Genomic DNA, 17453 nt, shown 5'->3' on the forward strand with positions numbered 1-17453 from the left:
CCCTCCACTGGGGGGCTCCCTCCTGTACCCCCGACCCCGGCTCGGCCCATGCCCCCTCCTGCCCAGGGCTGTAGCTGCAGACTCCAAAAGAAAAACGCTTGGCATGAAGGCTTTTTTTCCCCTTAGCTTTGATTTCTCTTAAAAAACAAACAAAAAAGGAACAAGACAATCACACCAGCATCCTAAGCCTCAAACTAGTAAGACAGCACAGACCCCGGACGTCCCCACCCACACACCCCCGAGCAACAATAAACTTTGTCTCTTTGGCAACAATAACTTAAAAGCATCTCATTTCCATTCGCTCCACAGCGGTTACAAAAATACTCCCTGGGCTGCCCTGCCCCACCCTCCCTCCCAGCACCCCTTCCCACAGGAACCCCCGACACTGACCAGGGGGTGAACCACCCACTTTCCTTTGGCAGCTGGGCGAGGCTGGGCAGAGCTCTGCAGAGGGGAGCTGCGCACACTAGCCAGCCTCGGGCACCAATAGACCAGGGCCACAGCGGCAGGACTGGGGCCAGGAAGACCCCCAGCTTGGCCCACTCACAGAGCCTAGGCAGGAGCGGCCCCGGACCCGGTGGGGAGGGAGCTTACGGGTCTAGCTGATCCAGTGAAGGAGAGAGCTGCAGGCTTGGAGCCGGGGCACCAGAGCCCGGGGTCCTTTTCTTGCACTGAGGAACCCTGAACCGGCAGATGGGGTGAGGACACAGTGGCCTGCAGTGCACTGCAGGACCCCGGTGGGCAGGGCGTGCGAGGTCCCCTGACAGCGGGGGGCAAGGGGGAGCGGCCTGGGGCTGCAGAGCATCCCAGGAACTAGCAGCAAACCGAGTGTCCAGAACAGATCCTGCCCGCAGAGAAGCGCGGGGCTGGCGGGCACAGCTGCTCCACCATCCAGGGCCAGAGCGGGGGCCTCTCCTGCGCTGCGCCTCCAGGGGCTGCGAGGACCAGCGAAGCCCTGGAAGCTGCTGCTGACTGCTGCCAGAATCGAGGTCCCACCACTCGTGGTCACCATCCTCGCTGCTGCCGGGAGAAGGACCAGCAGGGGCTCCAACGGGGGGGCCACCTGGGCCTCAAGCCTCTTGACAGCTGCCCCCAGCCCCTGCTGCATGGCCTGGCAAACAGAAGGTGCCCCATGAGTGTGGGGGGAGACGCGGGATAGCCAGCGTCCCCTCCTCCCAGGGCCCCCCTTCCCCCAACCTCAGTCCCCGCCTGGGCTGCAGCAGGTCTGCCTGCCTGCCTGTCGAAGGACTGTTACTCTGCCCACCAGGGCCCAGGCCCGGCAAGGCTCAGCACCCGCCCTGAGTTCTTACAGGTGGGGAAACAGACCCACACAGGGCTGGGCTGGCCAGGGTCACACACCCACCTTCTGATGCCGTTTCTCTGTTCAGACATCTATTAAGGGCACACAGTGTGACAGGGACAAGCCTTCACTGGAGGCTGCAGTCACAGGCCAAGGGCAGCAGGGGAGGGGAGGGGAGGGGCTGGGTCTGCCTGGGGAAAAGATGGCCAGGAGCATCTCAGGAAAACCTAGTAGAATGAGGGAGAGGGGCAACTGGGTAGGAAAGAGCCCACCTGGTCTGAGGCTAACAGGAGTAGAGCTTGGAGGGAGAGTAAGCTAAGGCCCCTGAGTAGGGCCCCACCTGGGCACCTGAGCCACTACCACCACCAGCTCTTGTGGGCAAGGGCCATCAGATCTGAGATGTGCTGGGGAGGGCGGAGTGGACGCGGCAGACTCGTGGGCACTGGGAAAGTTCTTGTGGGAGAGGCTGCCACAGGTCTGGGGGCTATCAGAGAGCAGGGCACTCAGTGGACTGGGGCCTTTGGAGGAGGTAGAGGAGAGCCAGGCAGCATTCAGCCTAGGTCCCGGCGTGCTGGGCCAGCTGTGCGCAGGGCACTGCATCTCCCCAGGGAGGCGAGGCCATGCACCAAGGTGGCCAGAGCAAGCAGGCCTAGTGGGGGGCCAAGCGCTCCTGTTTCCCCATCTGAAACCTGAGTTTGTCCAGAAGGCCGGAAATAACGCAGGGCCTCACGACCTGCAGGTGCCCCTCTAGGCCACCCTCGCCACTGTCCCAACGCAGTACCCCCTGCCAGCCCCGCCGTGGCCTCACCTCCCAAGGAGTCGGCATCCGAGTCGGAAACGTGCGTGATGGAGAAGCGAGAGGCGGGCGCGGGCGAGACGGCGAAGCGGGAGAAAGGGCCCGGCGTGGCCGGCTTGGGGGACGCGGCAGGCGGGGCGGACTCCATGGCCGGCGACGGCGGGAGGCTGGAGTCCCACTCGAACCCTCTGCCTGTAAGGAGCCCACTGTCACCGGCAACCGCGGAGCTCGTGGGGGAGGCCCCGCCCGACGCATGACACCACAGCAGGCCCCGCCCCTCGCCCCGCCTCCAGCACACATCGGACACACCCCCACCCGTGTTGCCCCGCCCCCTGCCACATCGTCCCGCCCCCAGCTCACCCTCTTCCGCCACGGACCCGTCTGGGGAGCGGTCATCCAGGCGCGGTTGGCTGGGGGCGCTCGGGGATCCCGGGCTGCCAGCCAGGAACGCGGGGGGCGACTCCTTGGCCCCGGGGAAGGGGTCCCCGAGCTCCCGGGTGGGACTTTCCTGGAGGATCAGAGCAGCACGTGTCTCCCACCGCTTCCGTCCTGCCAAGGACCCTCATCCCCCGCGTAGAGCCCGCGGCGGCCGCCCACCTGGTCGAAGAGGTAGACCGTGACGTCGTCGAAAAAGGACACGGCTTTTTTCTTGCGCTCCAGGTCCTCGCAGAAGGCCTCGGACAGCAGGCTGGGCATCTTGAGCAGGCTGCGCAGGTTGCGAGCGCTCTGGCTCTCCGCCACCACCACGGGGACCGGCGGCGCCTCCTCCTCGCTGTCCTCACTTGGCTCCTGGATGCTGTAGCAGCGAAGCTCCTCGTCCGACTCGTCGCTGTCCTCGCTGTCCTCCTCCTCCTCCTCCCGCCGGCCCCCCGGAGCTGCAGGGAATCCCGGCAAGGCCAAGCAGAGTGGGGTTCGGGGGACACCTGGGCCCCCTGTCCTTTCCTGCAGGCCCGACCCGGACAGCAGTCTCGGGGCTTCCTGGAGCTCAGGGCAGTGGCCTTCTGAGTTTGCTGGGACTGGGGTCAGCAGGAAAATCTTAGACTGCCCAGGGCTGGACACAGGCAGCACCTGGGCTGGGTCTTGGGGCCAAGGAGGCTCTAGCCGGGGGCCTGCAGGGCAGGCGCTTGGCTCCAGAGAAGAGGCCTTGGGCAATGGCAGTGGCGGCACCTCCTCGGGGCCCGCGCCCTGCGCCTCCCTGGACACCTCAGGCTCAGGGGAGGGCTGTGCAGACTGCGGCCTGGGGCCCTGCGGGCTCTCCAGGCTGGGCTCTGGCCCTGGGGCTGGGACACCCCCTCGCTTCTCCGCGGGGCCCAAGGGGGGCTCTGGCTCCGCGTCCAAGTCTGAGAAGTAGGCAGAGTCGCGGTAGGGACTCTTCTCGCTGAGGCCACCCAAAGATGCGGGGAGCTGAGTCTCGCGCCCGGGGCTCTCGCCTTCTGAGGCCAGCTCCCCAAAGGCCTCTGGCTCACAGGGCTCATGCGCCTCCTTGAGTACAAACTCCGGGGACTCGTAGTTCTCCGTGTCGTAGCCACTGTCTGGGGCTCGGGGCTGCCCTCCAGGGGTGCCCACAGCTGATGGGCTGAAGACCTCACCGCCACCATCGCTGGCTGAGGACGGGATGTCCGGGGAGTCCAGGGAGTCGGGGGTCCCCACCTGCTTCTGCAGAAAGCAGAAGGCTGGTGTCACGTCCGGCTTCCCAGCCTGTGGGCCGTCGCTGGACAAGTCGGTGAAGACACCGGAAGTGGCCTGAGCCGTGTCCTCCTCTTCACTGCCTGGCGCTTCCAGCTCAGGGGAGCTGCTGTCGCTGTCTAGGGTCCGGGCTGGCTCAGTGGCAGGTGCCTGGCTGCTGCTGGGGGTGGGCGAGGCAGGCAGGGTGGGCGGGGCACTGGCCTCCTCGGCGGGAAGTGGCGCTCCCTCTTGAGATGGGGACGGGATGGAGGGAAGGGGCAGCTGGAGTCCAGCAGAGCCCTCAGCCTCCTCTGCAAGCCTGGGCTCTGCCTGGGGGCTGTCACCCCTACTTACGGCTGCCTCTGTCCAGGGGCAGGTGATGAGGCAGGGGGCAGGTGCCAGGCCCTCAGCAGGATATAGAGGGGGCAGGCCAAGGCAGCGGCCCAGCTCCTGAGCAGAGGAGGCCCCCTTTGGCCCAAGGAGAGGCTCCCTGAGGTCGTCTGGGGCCATGGGACGGCCCAGCTCGGGGACAGCCCGCAGTATCTGCCTCACACCGGAGCGGCAGTCCAGGTAGCTGCCTGAACGGCCCAGGCCCCAGAGCTCCGGTGCTCGGCAGCCGCTGTTGTTGTTGGCCGACACGTTGGAGCTCCAGTGTCTGTGCTGGGCAGCCCTGGGTGCCTCAGCCTCCCCCGGTTGCTCCCCACCTGGGGACAGCCGGCCCCCGGAGCTCCCTGAGGGGGATGTGCCCAGGGGGTCTTCAAAGAAGGGCGGGCAGAAGGCCCCCACGCCCCAGTCGGTATCCTCTACTCGGGGCTCTGCCAGCATCAAGGTCCCCGGAGAGGGCGAGCGCGAGGCGCAGGGCAGGTCACGGGCATGGCTCCTGCACGGGTAGTAGTCACAGTGGCCCCAAGGGCCGCCAAAAGGGGGCGCATGGCCCAGCAGCGGTTCCATGGCCAGCGAGGCGGCGGCACTGCCGTCAGAGTCACCTTCGTGATCGCTGCCGTCGGGACGCAGGGCCGCAGCGTGGGTGCTGGGGGCACAGCCGGCGCAGTCAGGGTCATGGTCCGTGGCAGGCGTCGGGTCCTCCAGGCGGATGAAGTACTCACTGCCCACCGACGGGCTGTGCGCGCTGAGCACGGGCACCACGCCAGGGGGTGCGCCGTCGGGGGCGCAGAGCTCCTGCGAGTGCGCAGCGCCGCCCGGACTCAGTGCGCCCCCGGGCGGCGGGAAGGCCTCGGTGCCGCGGCCTGCCTCCCACTTGTACTCAAAGTTGAGGCCGCGGCTCGTCTCTGTCACGGTCAGCACGTCGTCGCCATCCCCGTGGAAGCCGTCGCCGGCAAACTGCTCTAGCAGCGGGAAGGATGAGGTGGCGGCCAGCTCGCCGGCGCCCCCCAGTGTCAGGCCCGCCGCCCCGGGCCCCGCACCGCCCCCACCGGGCCGTAGTGAGCGCCAGCGCCGCTCGAACTCCTCCTCTGCCTCCGTGGCGCCCTTGGCGCACAAGTAGGACAGCAGCAGGTGCACCTCCTCGGCTGTGGGCCGCTGTTCCGGCTGCAGCCAGCAGAACTGCATCACCTCGTACCTGCAGGAAGGGATGCCCAGGCTCAGGCCCCGCCCCAAGGGGGTCCCGCCCAGCTGGGACCCCGCTACCCCAGAGTGAGCCAGTCTGCCCTCAGCGTGGGGTCAGGGTTCCCCTCCTCACACCCCAAAGCCCCTGAGGACAGTGAAGGGAATCTCCCGAGGTGGGCCCGGTGGTTTGGGAACATCAGTGTTCAGGACACTTTTCCTTAGATTCTCCCCGCCCGGACTGCAGGCGAGCTTGTGTTGTGGGTTAAGAAGGTACTTCCATTGTGGGTACAGGGTGGGGCCCAGAGGTCACCCCTGGCCCGGGGGTAGCCAGGGTGAGCTAGAAACTGAGACCCAGGTAGTCAGGAGGAGCCACCTGTGCCCTGGGAACTGGGAGCACCCCCCCTTTTGTCTCGGCCTTCCTGGTGGGGACCCCCACTCGGCCCAGCACCGCGGGGCCTCACCAGCGGTCGGCGAGGCTCAGCTGCAGCTGGGGCTTGGGCAGCCTGAGCTGCTGCTCCCGGACGGCGTAGGCCAGCACCTGCCGGTCGGAGTGGTGGGGGTAGGGCTGTGCCCCCAGCTCAAAGAGCTCCCAGATGGTCACGCCCAGGGACCTGCGGGGTGACAGCCATCAGAGGGCTGCCTGGCCAGCGTGCCACTGCTGCACAGGGTCTCAGCTTTAGGTGCCCAGAAGCAGCTCCCATCATGACATCAGCGTCTGGGGACGCCCCTCCCAAAAGATGGCCCCCTCCTTCAGCCAGCGGGCAGCTGCGCCACGCAGCCAGCCCAAGCCCGTGCCCAGGGTGCCTGGACAAATAAAAGCCCAGCTGGCTGCCCACAAGCCAAGCCCACCTGTCTGTTCATTTGCTCGTTCGTTCCCTTGCCATGAAGCCGACACTGCCAGGTGCAGGGGCTGCCCTGGAGAAGCCCCCGTTCCTGCCAGGCACCCCCAGAGGGAGGGGGGAGTCTAGGGACACCCCAGCCAGTGTGAGTGGGCAGGGGGAATGGCTGTGTGGCCAGTGCGCAGGGGGCTGGGGCAAGGCAACTGGAACCCTTCCAGTGGGTGGTGGCTTCAGCCAACTCCCAGGGAACCCAGGCTGTCCCAGGAGACTGGAGGCACGAGGGACAGATTTGGCAAGAGAAGTCATGGTGGCCTTAGTCACAGCCATCTGCCCCCGACCACCCACACTACACAGCCCTATGCCCCCACCAGTCGGGACGGTCAGTGAATGGGGAGGCGGGGACCAGGGGATGGTGTGTCCGTGATGGGGGCACAGGTAGAGACTAAGGGAGGCCACAGAAGGCTCAGGGAGCGGGGCGGGGCCATGGATCCAGCCCTGAGGGGTCCGTCAGGAGCAGAGGGAGGCCTGGGGCGCTGGGAGGAAGCAGGAGGGGGAAGCAGAGCCACGTCAAGGCCAGGCACGGGACCACCATGGCCCAGCCTCTAGAGGCCACAGTACTGGGCCTGAATGTCTGCTCTGTGCCCAGCCTGGTGGCCCCAGGCTGCAGTCACAGGAGACCCCCGGCCCCCACAGGCCCCTCTCATGGGAACAGGTGCCACCGCGAGTCCCCATGTCTCACCATACAGCCTGTCACTCCCGGCGGGCTTTCCAGCCTGACCACACCTGACCCTGACGTCTCCAGGCGTCAGCCCAGCAGGTCCTGGGAGGAGTGGGACTTCCTCCACGGGCCCCCAGGCCCCGCCACCCCACCAACCCAGCTGCCGTGGGCCACTGGCACTGGGCAAGGACAGGTGGCACAAGAGCCCCACGACCCCTCCCAGGGCCAAGTTTGGCCACCTCCTACAGAGCGACAGGGTTGGACAGACCCCACGTCATCACACACACGGCCTGGCTTTGAGTGGCCAGCCTGGATGCCCTCTGATGGGAGGAAGCCAGCTGGCAGGTGGGACCCAGCCCCTGGCACCCCCAGCACCCCTCGAGCCTGCAGACCCTGCGTCCTCACTGGACACTATCTCAGGCACCAGGCAGGGCCACCGTGAGGTCTGATGGTCGTGAGTGAGAATAAAGTCATTGGGTTTTGATGGACCACGTGCTCTCGGGCACCACCGGGACCACGCTCACCACACGTTGCTGGCCTTGGTCTGGTCCACCACCAGCAGGTTGCAGTGCACCTCGTCCACCAGCTCGGGCGCGATCCAGCGCAGCGGCACCCACAGCTGGTCAGCAGTCACGAAGTAGTCCTCCTGCGGGCACATGGGACCCCGTCACCCTGTGGCCCGGCGCCTGCCCTGCGCCCTCAACCCGGCCCGGCCCGGCCCACTCACCCTGTATTTGCCGTGAGACAGGCCGTAGTCGCCGATCTTCACCGTCAGGTCGGCCGTGAGCAGGCAGTTCCTCAGGGCCAGGTCACTGGGGGTGGGAGGGTGAGGTCAGCCACAGGGCCGGGCTGGGGCATCCAGGGCCCCCAGGGGGCTGGGCCACTTGTCACCAGTGGCATCCTGGGCTCGGCTCGGTAGGTGGGTGGAAAGGGGCGTCTGAGAGGCTGTCCCCCCACCCCCTGCATGGAGTCCCAGCCCCTCACCCAGCACTGGGCATCTCAGAGGGTCCACGTGGACGGAGCCTCAAATGTTACAATACAGACAAGGAAAATGAGGCGCAGAGACGGCTAGCACACGCCTGGGGCCCTCCGTGGACATGATCTGCCTCACTGGTACCCCCGCCCCTGACCTCAGCCCACTCCCGTTCTCCTCGGACACCAGTCTGCTTGCGTTGGGGGGTGGTGCAAGCAAGCCAGCCTGGGGGCACTGCAGCCTGCTCCCACCCACCACACTATGGGCCTCAGCTCCAGGGAGACAGGCGTCAGTGGGGACACTGAGGTCCCAAGGGCCCCGGGGCTCCTGCCCCACACTGGGCCCAGGGCAGGGCGTGTGGAGGGCTGAGCTGCAGCCGCGTGATCACCCCACCACTGTCTCCCACCCCACCGCTGGCCCCAGCTGCCAGCCTCTCTGCCTTCCTGGTGGCCCTGTGGTGTCGGGGGCCGGGGGCCAGGACAAACGCGGGGGCAGCATACATTGGCCAAGTGCTGCCGTGCTGGGGGCACAGACGGTGCCAGGGGCCGGGAGGGCTCGGCGGGCGGGCGGGCAAGCCAGGTGCTGGCAGCTGCCCTCTTCAACAAAATCACTGATGCTGGAGTCACATGTGTCATCACTCAGCACCAGGATATTGTTGGGGAGGACGGCCGTGCGGGGTCCGGGGCTGGTGGGGCCACGTCCATCGCCACTCCTTCTGGCACGCCCCCCTACGCTGGGCACCCTGGCCCGACTCTCCAACTTCAGGGGCTGGGGCGGGAAGCGGGACAGTCAGCCCTCCCCCGCGGGCGGGCTGGGGCTGGTGTAGGGCCGCCAGGTGGCACTGACCACCTTGGGGACAGAGGATGGCTGGGCCTCAGACCAACAGTGTGGGTCGCTAAGCTTAACCGTCCATCCGCCTGGTGTTCTTAGTAAGGTCCCTTGCGTGGTGGTCCCAGAGGCTGAACAAGGACTCACCCAGGTAACAGGATTCGCCTCCCGCGGCCCCAGAGCAGGGGCGGGGGCCGAGCAGTGAGCCCGGGGCTGCCTGTGCCCTCACCTGTGCACGTAGTTGTTGCGATGCAGGTGCAGGACGCCGCAGGCCACCTCGCAGGCCATGCGCTGCAGGGTCAGAGGGTCGGGCGCCATGGACTCTGCCACCCGGCAGCTCCGCAGGTAGCCCTTGAGGTCGCCCTGCCGAGAAGGGCAGCGCCGTCACCGCCGGCGGGGAGCGGATGCCCGCGCAAGGCCCCCACCAGCCCCCCGCGCAGGGCCCAAAGCTGCCCAGAGGAGCCCCCGCGTCTGCCCCAGAGACCAGCTCGCGGCAGAATGACCCTGCAGGTTGGGGGGACCTTCCCCAAACCAGTCAGTGGGGCCACATTCCGCATACGGACCACGGGGGCCCGGGTGTCACTACCTAACAGCTGTGGGCGGCAGGCAGGCCACACCAGCAGTGGCGCCCAGCCAGGACGGAGCCCAGGACCGGTGACCAGAGGGTCTGCCGGCAACCCCTGACCTGCTGACACCACCCAGCTCCAAGGAGGGCCCAGAAACCCCAGGAAGCCCCAGGAGGGCACAGCCAGGGCCAGGGGCTCAGAAACCAGACGGTGGGGGGCCCATGTCTGTGGATGGTACCTCCCTGTTGGGGCTGGAGCTACAGCTGTGGGAGGGGGCCCGAGGGGCCGGCTGCAAGCACAGCGCAGCCCCATGACTAAAGCGTGGTGAACGAGGGAGGGGAGCGGGCCTCCCCCGCTGGCCGCACCCCAGGGTGCGGTGGACCCTCAGCCCCAACAGCCACCCTCCCTAGCGAGGTGGGGTCCCCTCCCTAGGGGGAGTGTGAGGACCCCTGGGTTAGGCCCAGCAAAGGACCCTCTGCAAGGAGGCGGGGGAGACTCACCATGGGGCAGAACTCCAGCACCAGCAGGTAGGGCGTCACCTCGGCGCACTGGGCCAGGCACTGGAGCAGGTTGCTGTGCTGCAGGGCCCTGCGGGAGCCAACAGGCTGCCCCCCTGACTCGCACTCGGGGCAGGAGGGGGCGGGCGGGCGGGGAGGGGGGCTGGCTCTGCAGCGGAGGGGAGGAGCCAGACGGCACAGAGCTTGCCTTTGTTTGCGGGCCGCGCCCCCACCTCCCGGCCAGGCGCCCGCCCCCTCCCGCGGCACCCGTCCCCAGGTTCCACCTACCTGTAGGGCTGCGCCTCCTCCAGGAACTGCACCTGCTCCTGCACGCTGGCGCTGGCCTTCAGCTCCTTCACTACCACCTGCGTGCTGCTGATGCCCGAGTTCACCTCCCCCAGGAACACCTGCGGGCAGGCGTCACCAGGGGGCAGCCTCCACCCTCCTCAGGCTCTGCCCCCGGCCCCTGCCGGTCCTCCCGCTCTGTGCCTCAGTTTACTCGTCTGCAAAATGGGTCCTGGGACCCTCCTGGGTGGGCCCTCCTGGCTGTGCCACTGTCTCTCAGCGCCTGTCTCCTTAAGGTCCCCAGGTGTTCTCGGCACTCCGGGGTCCGCAGTGAGGAAGGCCCCGCCGTCCCACCCCGGCTGGTGGCCAGGGAGGAGCCGGCACCAAGGTGCTGCTCCCTGCCCCCACTCCCAGCCCACTCAGAGGCACATCCTAGTGTGATCCTAGGATCCGCTAAGGGGCTGAGGGACCTTGAGGTCCCCAGGGAGGGGCCCGGCAGGGTGGAGCCTTCAGAGGGAATCCCAAGGCTGGGGAGCCTCCTAGGAGAAGCAGGTCTCCACCTGCGAGGCAGGACCACGGTGCCAGTCCCTCCCCCACAACCCCAGGATCAGCAGCTCACCTTCCCGAACCAGCCGTGGCCAATCTCCTCCAGGTACAGGAGGCTGTGCCGGCCCAGGTCTGCGGACTTGAGCAGCTGCACTGTAACAGGGCAGGGGGCTCAGGACGCCAGCTTAGCCTCCGTCATTGCCCTGTCTCTCACCCTCACTGGTCCCTCGCAGGGCTGCCTGTGTGGCCCATTCTGGGAAGCCGCCCTGAGCCCCCTGCTCCCACCGTCAGGAGCAGGTCTGCCACCCAGGGGAACTGGGCACCTGCAAGCCACATCCAGGCATCTTTCTCAGGGGGTCTGGAAAGGCTGTGCCCCAAGCTACAGGGACAAGCCAGGCAGGAGACAGTGGGGCCTGGAGTCAGGACCGGTGCACGGGCAGCGCTGAGCGGACAGTGTGGCTGAGGCGGAGGCCATCGGGAGGATGGCAGTGGAGTGGCCTGTACCCCCACCCCGGCCTCGGGCTGGCATTCCAGCGCCAGGCACGCCAAAGGCTCCTTTGTTGGGGGCTGCCTGGCACAGCCCCGAACGGAACACACTGAGCCATTCTCCTGCAGGCTGGGCTGGTGAGGTCAGCGGGGAGGAAGGGTCAGTGAGGCCCTGGAGGAAGGGCCAGAGCTGCTGAGCCCACTCATACCCTGCCTGTGCCCCCAAGGGATTCCCCGAATTCTGCTCCCACGCCAACTTCCTGGAGGGCCCAGGGGCTGGGCTGAGCCTGGCAGCCAGGGGCCCCGAAGGGTGAGGGGTTGCCCCCAGGGACTGGAGACCCCGGGAATGCTGCCTGGGGCAACGTCGACCTTGGTGCTGAACAGAATTCAGGGTAAGGGGTCCCGATGGGCCCTAAGTCCTGAGGCTCTTCCCCCTGGGCCCCAGCCTGCTGCTCCCCCTCTGGCCTGGGGTCTCCCCAGGCAGGCTCAGCAGTCCTGACAGTGGACACGGGGGCAGTGATGGAGGTGGAGCGTGCGACTGCCAGCCAACGGCAAAGTGCTCCTTGCAGCTGCAGGAGGCATGGCGGGCCAGGGGTCCTGAGTCCGCACCCAAGGGGCAGTGCCCACAGAGCCAGGCTGCGGGCCGGGAGACTGTGCCTGGCTGGGCCAACCTCCCCTACAGTTTCAAGGGGTGACACCTGCTGCCAGCTGGGCCGCCCTCCTCCTAGCATCACCCACAATCCCTCCACTGCCCAGAAGCAGGGTACACTACAAAAAACAGACCAGAGCTGAAAAATGGAAGAAAACAGGCCATCACTGCCTTCTTCTGTGTCCCTAATCCCCAGGGACAGCCCCCTAAGGGGAGAGAGAAGCTGAGTCTCCAAGATTCTTTGGCACATACACTGCCGGGGTGGGTGACAGGCCCAGGCCGCGGTGCCCCCTGGGGTGCCCCATCTCCACACCAGCTCCTAGTGTCCAGCAAAGTAAGCACAGGCTCAGTCGCCCACTGGAAGGTTGGGGGCCTCCTACAGAGGAGCCCCCACTTCCAGAGTTCCATGGGTATTCCTTTGAGCCACTTAACAGGAGGAGCCCTGGGCCCTGAAATTCCTGCCTCGTTAATTGGTGAGGTCTCCTCCAGGAGACACTGGTGGGGTTGGGGGGATGGTGAGAAGCAACGCTCATTGGAGCCCTGGGCCCGGCAGCTGGTGGTCCCCTAGGTCTGCTCTGGGGGCTCAGACCACTGCCTTGGGGTCCCCCAGCCCATGATGAAGGCTGGACTCCCCGGTGGGCAGCATCACGCTCAGGGCCTGGTGAGGCCCAGATTAGAAGCAGGCGAGGAGCAGACCTGCTCATCCCCATGGTAACAGGCCCTGGTGCCGACAGAGCCCCAGCAGGGCCTGACACCCCTCTCAGTGCTCCCAGAGGAGCCTTGCCTAGGAGCTGCCAGGGAAGGGGCCGGGGGCCTGAGGCCTGGTGAACCGCCCCCCCCCCAGGCTCCAGACACAACCAGGGGTTCCTGCAGTGCAGGCATCAGGCAGGTGTGGGTTCAAAGCCCAGCTGGACGACTGATCTGTCCAGCCTCTGGGGCTCTGGCCCCGTGTCTGCCACGTGGGGAGCCAGCCTGGTGGGGGGCCCTGGGATGGGGCTAACGGGAGACATGACAAGGAAGACATGAAAAGAGGCCCCGCCTGCACCTGCAACCTGCAGGCACAGGGGACCAGGGCCCCTCCTGCCCCGACCCCAGGGTCCTGAGTGAAAGGCCCATTCACAGCCCTGCCCACAGAGGTGGCCCCTCCCCGCAGTGGGTGGCCTTGGGCACAATGGAGCCCACGTCCACGTCCAGGGTCAAGCATCCCAGGGACCATGGAGAAGCCCCTCCTCCCAGCACACGGGTGCCTGTACCAGGACCGGAGGGAGCAACGCCCACCCCCTTTGCATGCAGCCCCAAGCGGGGGGGGACTGTCCCCGGGCTTGCTCACCGCGCCCCAGGTCCCAGCAGAAGGGGGCCCAGACCAGCCCCCTGGCTGCCCTCCCCAGGAGCACAGGCCCCCAAGCGGCACCCCACCCATCTCCGGGGCCCCCTGGGGGCCACTCACCTGACCGCCCTGGCTGCTTGGCCATGGGCAGGGAGACCTCGGTGAGGGGCAGGACATACACGTCGGGTCCGCTCGGAGCCGCCGCCGGGGAGCCCTGTGCCGAGAAGCCGGCCGGGTACCCTTCCCCCTCGGCATTCTCAAACTCCTGGGCCAAACGGGCGACACACAGGGTGAGCTCCAGGCTCCCGAGATGGGGAGGGTCGGGGTGCAGGCTAGGCTCTGAAAGGCCCCTTTCTTCCCAGGGCCCAGCTCCCACCGGCACCCCTGCCAGCTGCCCCCACCACCTACCTCCTCGCTCCTCAGGGTGGAGAACAGAACCTACCCCTAGCCACCCCCTCCAGGGACACCAGCTGCCCCAGGAGGGCGGGGTTTGGTTTGTGCTGGTTGGGGGGGTGCCCTGAGCCATGAGTCCCCGGGCAGCAGTGCCTCCCCAGCCTCAGCTCATCCACGCCCATCCCTGCGGGGGGAAGGGCCGGTGCTGGTGCCACACTGGCAGGGGGTGGTGCGGGGCTGGAGGCAAGAGACCAGGAGGCTGAGGCCAGCTGACCCCGCCCGTCCAGAGTCAGGCCCCAACTCCTCTCAGCACCCCCAACTCCCAGCAGCCTTCACCCAGCGGGACGTGCCCGTGGCCCCCTGCTGGGGGGGCACTCACCTCCAAGTCACAGCTGGGGATTGAGAACAGGGGCTCCACCACGCCACCCACCCTGCCCCAGTGGTCAAGTGATCAGGTGCCCCCGCCCCTCCTGGACAAGGAGCATTCCTGGGGGCACCTCCCCATCTTTACCCCCGGCCGGCACTGCCACCTACCACAGCGCCCCTGACCTTGACCCAGGCCAGCAGGCGGTCATCGACCCCCTGGGCTCCTTGAGAGCCTGGCCCTGGGCACTGGGGCTGGCCCCACCTGGCCGGGCTGCTGTTTTGAAATGCAGCTGCCACACCTGTCTGAGGAAGCCCCCTCCTGAGCTGAAGACCAAGTCAGCCCAAGAAACCCTGGGTCGGAAGCGGAGCCATAGTAACAAGGCCGTGGGCCCATCTGGCCCCACAGCCCACTGCCAGGTGGGAAGCAGACCCGAGCGCTCCAGGGACTTCCAGGAGCTGCAGCGGGCCAGCCCTGTGGACCCTCCTTCCCCAGGCCTCAGTCTTCTCAGCTGCAAGAGAGGCTGGGAGCCCTCTGCGGTGTCCCTGCAGGCCGGTTCCAGTCTGTACCCAGAAAGGACAGAGCCACTGGGTGGACAGGGCCTGAGTGCCTCCCATCCCCAAGGCCTGGCAGGCCACCCTGCTGCCCTGTAAGCCCAGCTGCAGAGGACACACGCCCGCCCACCCCGACCAGGGTCCGGCCCTGGCCCCAGCCCATTACCTGACAGTGCCCCCTGGAGGCCCGCGGGATTGAGCCAGCACAGCGGGCGATCAGGTAAGACAGTGTGAGCATCGCCGCCCAGCCCCTCCCCCAGCACAGCTCCGGCCCCCAGGGCCTAGGCAGGAGGCTGCCAGGCAGGCCCTCCCACCAAGGCGCACTGGTGCTGGAATGTTCCAGCACCATGTCCCCCAGGAGGTGAGGAGGGCGCTGGTAGGAGGGTTGGCACTGGCCCCTGTTTGGGGCCTTGTTCTCTCAGGGCCCTGAGGAGGGGCTGACTTATACAATGGCCACAAGCCCCACCCTGAGCCCCCGCCCCACCGCAGCACCCCCACAACCTCGCCGCTCTGGCCCCGGCATCCTGCCAGCCTTGCCTGGCCCAGTGCACTGCGGGCCCGCAGGCCAGGGAGGCCGGCTCGCCACGGCCGGGCGCGAGGACACCTGAGACCACAGCCCTGCTGCCCAAGCTCTCAGCTTCCCTGGCCGACCCCTCGGAGGGCTCCGGGAGGACGGCCCTGCCGTGAAATGCACCAAAGCCACCTTCTTAAAAGGCAAGTCCCAGGCAGCTGCCAGCTCCCCTGGCCCCTCTGTGATGAGGTGCACCAGCGGGCGAGGACAAGCACTGTTTCTCTAAAACGGGGGTGACGCCACTATGTGGGTCACGGAGCGTGGACACGAAAGGGGCGCTGTGCTGGGCCCAGGGCAGCCCCCTGCCAAGCTTGCCAGGCCCAGGAATCTGACCTCCAGCCCAGGGCAGGGCTGACGAGTGGGCGGGAGAATGACCAAGGCCGGCTGCTATGTGCTACATCGGCAGAACACGGCCCACGGGGCTGGGGGCGGGGGCTCCGGTTGGGGTCCTCAGATCCCAGCTTTCTCTCCTGGTCCTCCCCACTCAAAGTTGCAGCTGGATGTGGGGGACAGCCACAGGTGCTTGCAGAATTGGCGAACAGCACCCCAGTGGATGCCCCTCGGCCATCCTCAGGAGGAGCACCTCAGCCCTGGAACCAGCCCAGGACAACCCCGGGAGCTTAGCCCTGGGAGGGCAGCCTAAGAGAAGGCAGACCCCGCATCTAGCAGTGTGAAAAAGAGGACAATGACCGCTCCTGCTGCCCCATCCCCCAATTCCTATGAGGCACACGGTCCCTTCCTCGGGGGGCAGGAAATGTCCAAAGACTCCAGCTGGCCATGTGTTTTTGGTGCCAGGAAGTCTAAGCGACTTTGGCTTCCCTTGTGAGTCTGAAGAGCAGGGACTCGAGGACCCCCTGGGCATAGAGCCCGGCCCACACAGGCCCAGGGGCTCTGGCAGCCCCTCAAGGCCCATCCTCGCTGTCCTGGGGTGCTTGACCCATGCACCGAACACAGAGGTCTGACCTGAAGCTGGCACATGAGGCCATGCCACCCTAGGGGGACCCAGCATGGGGGAGGCAGAGGGCAGGGCTCCTGAGAGCCCCCGACTGCAGAGGCGGGGCTGTGGGAACCCCAGTCGGGTCCCTACGGTCCCCAGGAGGGAGGGGAGCCCAGTGCTGAGTGGACAGCAGAGGGCCGGCCCTCGGTGCCCCGTCCACAGCCCCCTCAGTCCCCAGCCCTCACCTTGAACCCGATGCCGCCCTTCTTACAGCACAGGCAGGCCAGCATGAAGGCGATGACCGTGAAGAGCCCGGAGAAGGACACCGCCACCACGGACAGGGAGGACGACCAGGAGAGCTCGCTGAGCGGGGCGCCGTCTGCCGAAGGAGAGAGTGGTTACGGGGCGGCTCTGCGGCCCAGCCACCGGGCTGCACCCGGCCCCCTAGGTGCACCCAAGGGGCCAGCAAGACCTGCTCCCACCCCCACAGCCCCCTGACTCACTGCGGTCTGAGCTTTCGCACCCTGACCGTTGCTCCAGGACTCCACACTCGGAGGCACGGCCACCAGGCCCAGGGCAGGTGGACACACGGGGCGGTGGCCATGGCAGCCCAAGTCTGGGTGCTGCACTGGCCTCTCCCGGGGACACGGGGCTGGCAGAGCTGCCGAGGCCAGCTTGACTCCCACTTCTGGGGGCTCCTGGACACCCCTCCATGAGGTCAGGGTCTCAGGGCTACGGGGACCTCCTCCCACATATCTCAGACTGACCACCTCACCCCTCCAGAGCATGCCCTAGGGGCTGTCATCATTGCCAAAGCTATGGGACAGCGCTGGGAGGGGGCTGGGAGAGCCGGAGTTGGGGCAGGAGGGGGACTCAGGCCCCACTAAGTGGGATTGCGGACTCGCCTGCTGGCCACGTGCCAGGCTCTGGGCAGCTAGGGGTCGGGGCCAGGAGACACAAGACCTGTCTACCTCCAAGGCATGGGGACCCCACAGTCCCCAAAGTCAGGCAGCAGAGTCCGTCCACACAGCCCGGCATTTCCGAGTCACCCTCTTGCTGAGCGCACACCGAAGACCCCCTGTTGCTGTTTCCATCCTGAGGACAATGGGAACCCCCCTCTACAGCACCTGGTCCATGGGAGCCCCCACCTCACGGCTGCCCCGCACCAGATGGGGAAGCTGGTGCCCAGGCATCACATGCCCCCAAACACAAACTAGGGCTCCGAGCTGCCCCCGTCCCCTGCAGAGCGGGGGCTTTGGGGACGCTCGGCCCATCTGATGCCCACAGGACGGCAAGGTGGGTCCCAATCGGACAGCACGCTGGGCTGGCAGCTCCACCCCGTTCTGCCCTCCTGTCGCACGAGCCTGGCTCCAGTGCACGCCCCTTCCCCTGTTCCCTGAGGACTCTGCCTTCCATTCAGCCCCTGGAGGTTTCCCACCTGCGCCCAGCCCCTCTGCCCACTTAGCACCCCAACCCGTCAGCTCCCAGTGGCTGATGCCTCAGAACCCAGTCGCGCCCTGCCCCAGCACACCTGTCATCACAGGTCGCTCAGGGCAGAGCAGGTCTCAGCAGCACCTCACTGGGTCCTAACTG

At 67.1% G+C, this 17453-nt stretch overlaps 1 protein-coding gene across 5 annotated transcripts in view; it reads right to left on the reverse strand.

Moving 5' to 3' along the window:
- Positions 1 to 364: 364 nt before the first annotated feature.
- Positions 365 to 17453, reverse strand: part of AATK (apoptosis associated tyrosine kinase) — a 34757-nt gene continuing 17668 nt past the window's right edge. For 2 of the 5 annotated variants that reach the window (XM_072939807.1, XM_072939803.1), the window contains exons 2-13: positions 16106 to 16239; positions 13162 to 13306; positions 10653 to 10732; positions 10037 to 10155; positions 9752 to 9839; positions 8915 to 9048; positions 7612 to 7696; positions 7409 to 7530; positions 5789 to 5938; positions 2694 to 5340; positions 2457 to 2604; positions 1480 to 2288 (exon numbers count right to left, since the gene is read on the reverse strand). In XM_072939807.1, the coding sequence (XP_072795908.1) occupies positions 1852 to 2288; positions 2457 to 2604; positions 2694 to 5340; positions 5789 to 5938; positions 7409 to 7530; positions 7612 to 7696; positions 8915 to 9048; positions 9752 to 9839; positions 10037 to 10155; positions 10653 to 10732; positions 13162 to 13306; positions 16106 to 16150 (4200 nt within the window). In that variant the 5' untranslated portion in view covers positions 16151 to 16239 and the 3' untranslated portion in view covers positions 1480 to 1851. Of the gene's footprint in view, positions 1112 to 1376; positions 2289 to 2456; positions 2605 to 2693; positions 5341 to 5788; positions 5939 to 7408; positions 7531 to 7611; positions 7697 to 8914; positions 9049 to 9751; positions 9840 to 10036; positions 10156 to 10652; positions 10733 to 13161; positions 13307 to 16105; positions 16240 to 16363; positions 16443 to 17453 lie in introns of those variants that run through there. The other 3 variants (XM_072939806.1, XM_072939804.1, XM_072939805.1) reach the window with 3 other exon arrangements.

The sequence above is a fragment of the Vicugna pacos genome, chromosome 16 (assembly GCF_048564905.1).
Source record: "Vicugna pacos chromosome 16, VicPac4, whole genome shotgun sequence".
Lineage (NCBI taxonomy): Eukaryota > Metazoa > Chordata > Mammalia > Artiodactyla > Camelidae > Vicugna > Vicugna pacos.